We start from the raw sequence: 5,890 nt of genomic DNA, 5'->3' as shown, positions 1-5,890 counted from the left end.
GGGACCAGGTCCAGGGGCCGGGGTGTTCCCTACTGCGGAGACAGGCTGCATGTTCAGAGCGTGACATGGGGAAGGGTGCGGGCGGTCGGCTGCCCTGTGAAGGCTCGGGATGCAAGTGCAGTCCATGGCAGGGTCCCGGGACACAGGTTTGAGAAAGGGGACGGAGGGGGAGGGCGTGTGGGTTAGGGGGAGGGTGTGCAGGATGAACGGGAGGTGACACAGATTTGGGGGCACGTGCATGGAGCCCCGAGGGTGCACAGGCACGGGGGTCTATAGCCCAGGAAGTGTGGGTGCTTACATCTGGAAGGAGGATGCCCAGGCCTGAGCAGAAGGGCGTGCGGGCCCGGGGGGAGGGGGATAGGCTGCCGAGAGGGTGGTACCTGGCAGCCAGGGAAATGAGTCTAGAAGCAGAGGGATGTCTGGGCCTCAGAGAGAGGGTGTGCTGGTCCACGAGGTGGGAGGGGGTGGCGCGGGCCCTGCAGGCTGCTCTTGGTCTGCGGTCAGGACGTGCCTCCAGCTCACCTTCTCTCCCCCCTTTGCCTCTCCCCAGCGACTCAGGACTCCACGGGGCCGGTTCTAGAAGAATTCAAGCGCTCGTAAGTGACCCTGGACCCTGGGGTTCCCCTTGGGAGAAGGGAGGATCGGGGGAGGCAAGGAGTGGGGACCCAAGGTGACTCTGGGGGGACCTCAGGAGCTCACGCCCCCCTCTCCGCGGCCGCAGGGGTGAAGCGAAGTCCGAAGATGCGGGCGAGCTGGATTTCAGCGGCCTGCTGAAGAAGAGGTGAGCCCACCCTCCGGGGGGGTGAGGCCATCTATGGACTCCCTGCCCGGCCCTCCACCACCGCCTCCATCCCCCCACTGCCCGCCCACCAGGGTCTGTGGGTCTCCCCGCCAGTTCACCTCCCTGCACACCTTTTAACCCTCCACCCTCACGTCCACTTTCCTACCCACTCCGGCTCTTTCTCCTCCACTTGTTCACCCAACCCAACACCTATGCAGGCAGCCTGTGCCCACCCACCACCTGCCAATCTCACCCGCCCATCCAGCCAGCTCCCTACTGACCCATGGACTAATCCATCTACCCACCTACCTGCCTGCCCTTTGCCCATCCCTCTGCCCACATGTCCATTTACCCACCCGCCGTCTCCCCGCCTGCCCTTCTGTCCGCCTGCCTTTACACTGAGCCACCCAGTTCCGAACGGGGAAGGGATGGCATCTGATGTCGGGGTCTGAACTGTCCCCTGGGGCCAGGTGGGGGGCAGACTGCAGGGGGACAGACAGGATGGAGGCCAGGAGACCAGGGAGGAGGCTGGGGCGATGGTCCAGGAGGGAGAGAAGGAAGGATCACAGGCCCAGAGACAGAAAGTGGCTCGGGCAGGGCACCCAGCAAGCGGGCGGAGAAGGCGGGAGGAGACCCGGCAGTGGCCTGGCCTGCTCTCCCCGCCCACAGGGAGGTGGTTGAGCAGGAAAAGAAGAAGAAGAAGGACGATGATGACCTGGGCATCCCGCCTGAGATTTGGGAGCTCCTGAAAGGGGCAAAGAAGAGCGAGTATGAGAAGATCGCCTTCCAGTACGGAATCACCGACCTCCGGGGCATGCTGAAGCGGCTCAAGAAGGCCAAGGTCGAGGTCAAGAAGAGCGAAGGTCAGTACCGGCCTGAGGGAGAGGGGCCCTGCGGCATCGTGGGTATCAGATGTTGGGACCCCGGACCCATCTTTTGGAGGCCCCCATCGGAAGGGTAAGAGAGTCCTCTTCTCAGGGACTTCTAAGCTCTTGACCTTGACCTCTTTTTGACCTTGGAGAGCTCATGGTCTGGGGAGGGAGACTTGGCAGCTCTGGGATGACCAGGGCAGGGAGGACCCCTTAGCTCCACCCGCCCCGTGTCCCTCGCCCTCCAGCCTTCACGAAGAAGCTGGACCCAGCCTACCAAGTGGACAGAGGCAACAAGATCAAGTTGGTGGTGGAGATCAGTGACCCAGACCTTCCCCTCAAGTGGTACAAGAACGGCCAGGAGATCAAGCCGGGTAGCAAGTACGTGCGTGTGGCCCTCTCAGAGTGGGCTGGGGCGGGGACCTGAGGCCCAGAGAGAACCCAACCCCCCGAAATAAGGCCGGCCACTCTGACCCCAGAAAGGGCACTCTCTCCCCCATGTGAAAAGTCCAAGTACCTCAGTCGAAGACTAGACAAAAGCACTAGAGACCAGGAATTCCGTTGAGAAGAGACCCAAATGGCTGGTGTGCTGTGAGGTACACATTCAGGCGTGCAGATGGTACGAACAGCAATAACAGTAATAATGCAAATCAGCCCTTCCTGGTTTGGCTCAGTGGATAGAGTGTCAGCCTGCGGACTAAAGGGTCCTGGGTTCGATTCCTGTTAGGGGCACATGCCCGGGGTGTGGGCTCGATCCCCAGTGGGGGCCGATCAGGAGGCAGCTGATCAATGATTCTCTCTCATCATTGATGTTTCTGTCTCTCTCTCCCCTCTCTCTTCCTCTCTGAAATTGATAAAAATATATATTTTAAAAGATACAAAAAAAGCCATTTTGATGGTTCAATTTTAGGTATTTGTCTTAATGGTGGTTATGTATATGTAGCTGCAAGGATGCTGACCTAAGCATTGACTATTGTAGCAAAACATGGAAAACAACCAAAATGCACAATTCCGTGCTCAGGTGCTGTAAAAATATTCTGAAATACATGCTGACTGGGAGAGCTGTTTAAGATTATTGTGTGCAAAAGCGTACTTCCCATCTGCTTCACAAAATGTTATTTGCATATCCTATATAATAAAGAGGTAATATGCAAATTGACCACCACACCCTCACACAAAAGATGGCCGCCCCCATGTGGTCAAAGATGACCACCACCACAAGATGGCCAGCAGGGGAGGGCAGTTTGTGGCGACCAGACCATCAGGGGAGGGCAGTTGGGGGTGATCAGGCTGGCAGGGGAGCAGTTAGGCGTCGATCAGGCTGGCAGGGGAGTGGTTAGGGGGTCATCAGGCTGGCAGGCAGAAGCGGTTAGGGGCACTCAGTCAGGCAGGCAGGCAGGCAGTCACTATGACGTGCACTGACCACCTGGAGGCAGACGCTCAATACAGGAGCTGCCCCTGGTGGTCAGTGCGCTCCCACAGCCAACCTCCCGCGGCCCTCATGGTCCCGATCACCAGCCTGGCCGAGGGACCCCACCCGTGCACAAATTTGTGCACCGGGCATCTAGTGTATAGATAAAAAGGTTGACAAGACAGAGGCCAAAATGTTTGCATTTGGTGGGGCAGTTATGGATGGGTTCTTTTTTTTTTTTTTTTTTAGGATTTTTTATTAGTTTTTAGAGAGAGAGGAAGAGAGAGGGAGAGAGAGAAACATCCATGTGAGAGAGAAACATCCATCAGCTGCCTCCTGCATGCCCCCTACTGGGGATCAAGACCGAAACGGGGGCATGTGCCCTGATCAGGAATTGAACCTTCAGTATGTGGGGACAACACCCAGCCAACTGAGCCACACTGGCCAGGGCTACATGGAGTCTTTTTTAAAACGATTTTTTTCCCCTTGGCTGTGTTTTCTCAATTTGTCGCCATGAGCATTTGGGGTAAGATAAAAAGTTGTATTAGTGAGGGTGTAGGTTAAGTTGCTGTAACAGAGTCCCTAGAACACATGACTTTAATTAGGGCTGTATTTCTAGTTGGTGGAGGTAGGGGGACCAGCTCTTTTCTTACAGACTTTTCGGCATCCGAGTTTCCATATTTCTGGCTACACCGTCTGTATGGTTGAAGCTGGGTCGTAGGCACATCTGTGTCTGGAGGAAGGAAGGAGGGAAGGAGAGATGACCTAGCACAGTGGTTCTCAACCTTCTGGCCCTTTAAATACAGTTCCTCATGTTGTGACCCAACCATAAAATTATTTTCATGGCTACTTCATCACTGTAATGTTGCTACTGTTATGAATCATCATGTAAATATCTGATATGCAGGATGTATTTCTATTGTTACAAATTGAACATAATTAAAGCATAGTGATTAATCACAAAAACAATATATAATTATATATGTGTTTTCCGGTGGTCTTAGACGACCCCCAAAGGGATCGCGACTCACAGGTTGGAGACCCACAGGTTGAGAACCGCTGGGATAGAGTGTCAGCCTGTGGACTGAAGGGTCCCAGGTTCGATTCTGGTCAAGGGCACATGCCTGGGTTGCAGGCTCGATCCCCAGTTGGGGGCCTGCCGATCAGTGATTCTCTCTCATCATGGATGTTTCTATCTCTTGCTCCCTCTCCCTTCCTCTCTGAAATCAATAAATAAATATATTTTCAAAAAAAGAAAAAGAAGTTGGACGGTGTGCCCCCTCCCCCACAGTTTGTCTCTGAGCGGGAGTGCCTTGCCTGGGAACTCGTGGGCGGCTGCACCCCAGGGCCAGGGTCTGCCCCAGGCCCTGGACCGAGGTGAGGTTCTTGCGCCAGGTACGTGTTTGAGAACGTTGGTAAGAAGCGAATTCTCACCATCAACAAGTGCACGTTGGCGGACGATGCCGCGTATGAAGTCGCCGTGGGCGATGAGAAGTGTTTCACCGAGCTCTTCGTCAAAGGTGAGGCCGGGGTTGGGGCCTGGGCTTGGGGACTGGGGTCTGGAGGGGCTCCGGAGACCGCTTGACCTCCTGTCCCCCACCCCCTGTGCCCACAGAACCTCCAGTGCTGATTGTGACACCCCTTGAGGACCAGCAGGTGTTTGTGGGCGACCGGGTGGAAATGGCCGTGGAGGTGTCGGAAGAAGGCGCCCAGGTCATATGGTGAGTGATCCCCCGTCTCCACTCAGGTGCCCTCCGCTTCTCTGCACCAGCCCGATCTTTACGGCCTCTCGTGGAGGCCCTGGGCCTCTACCCGGGAGTCCCCCAGAGGCCTCAGCCTCTCTCTCTAAATTCTGACCCTCACCATCTAGAAATCCTAGCCCAGTGATGGTGAACCTATGACGCGCGTGTCAGAGGTGAGACGCGAACTCATTTTTTTTGGTTGATTTTTCTTTGTTAAATGGCATTTAAATATATAAAATACATCTCAAAAATATAAGTCTTTGTTTTACTATGGTGGCAAATATCAAAAAATTTCTATATGTGACACGGCACCAGAGTTCAGTTAGGGTTTTTCAAAATGCTGGCACGCCGAGCTCAAAAGGTTTGCCATCACTGCTCTGGAATATCTGACTTCTACCTATTCCACCCCTTTTCCTGATCCCTGCTATTTCAGATTCATTAACTCATTTATTCATCCATTTGACCAATCACATCCATCCTCTGGCTTATCTGTTCATCTCCCCATCCCCCCATCCACTCATCCATTCACTCATCTAGTCATCCATCCATCCATCCACCCACCCACTCACCCACCCATCTACTCCTCCATTCATGCATCCCACATCTGTTCACCCATCTGACAGATGTTTAATAAGCACCTACTGTGTGTAAGCACCTACTCTTCTCTGTGTTGAGATAAATGGAAAGAAAATATGTCACCATGGCCCCTGCCCTCGTGGAGTTTACAATCTGGTAAATTTCCGGAACATGTGGGTGTGAGAGACGGAGACAGGTATTAGTCATCACATGAATAAATATAAAAGTTTTGTTTTGACCAGCGTTTCAGAGGAGCCGTAACTGATGCTGTAACCAGTTTTTTAAAAAAATCCTCACCCGAGGATATGTTGCTGGTTTTTTGTTTGTGAGGAGGGAGGGAGGGAGAGGGAGAAGTTGATGTAAGAGAGAAACATCAATCAATTGCCTCCCATATGTGCCCTGACATGGGACTGAACCTGAAACCTAGCTAAGATATGTGTCCTGATCAGGAATAGAACCCACAATCCTTTGGTGCATGGGACAATGCTCCAATCAACTGAGCCATCTAGTC

At 53.8% G+C, this 5,890-nt stretch overlaps 1 protein-coding gene across 1 annotated transcript in view; it reads left to right on the top strand.

The window, feature by feature from the left end:
• The window catches only part of MYBPC2 (myosin binding protein C, fast type), a 24,072-nt gene that overhangs the window by 2,534 nt on the left and 15,648 nt on the right, over nt 1–5,890 (top strand). The window contains exons 5-10 of the mRNA XM_006763874.2: nt 551–596; nt 722–781; nt 1,451–1,644; nt 1,899–2,031; nt 4,457–4,581; nt 4,677–4,782. Coding sequence (XP_006763937.1) covers nt 551–596; nt 722–781; nt 1,451–1,644; nt 1,899–2,031; nt 4,457–4,581; nt 4,677–4,782 — 664 coding nt within the window. The remainder of the gene's footprint in view (nt 1–550; nt 597–721; nt 782–1,450; nt 1,645–1,898; nt 2,032–4,456; nt 4,582–4,676; nt 4,783–5,890) is intronic.

Source organism: Myotis davidii, unplaced genomic scaffold, assembly GCF_000327345.1.
Source record: "Myotis davidii unplaced genomic scaffold, ASM32734v1 scaffold358, whole genome shotgun sequence".
Taxonomy (NCBI): Eukaryota; Metazoa; Chordata; class Mammalia; order Chiroptera; family Vespertilionidae; genus Myotis; species Myotis davidii.
Note: the sequence above shows the minus strand (reverse complement) of the source record. Positions and strands in the feature narration are given on the sequence as shown.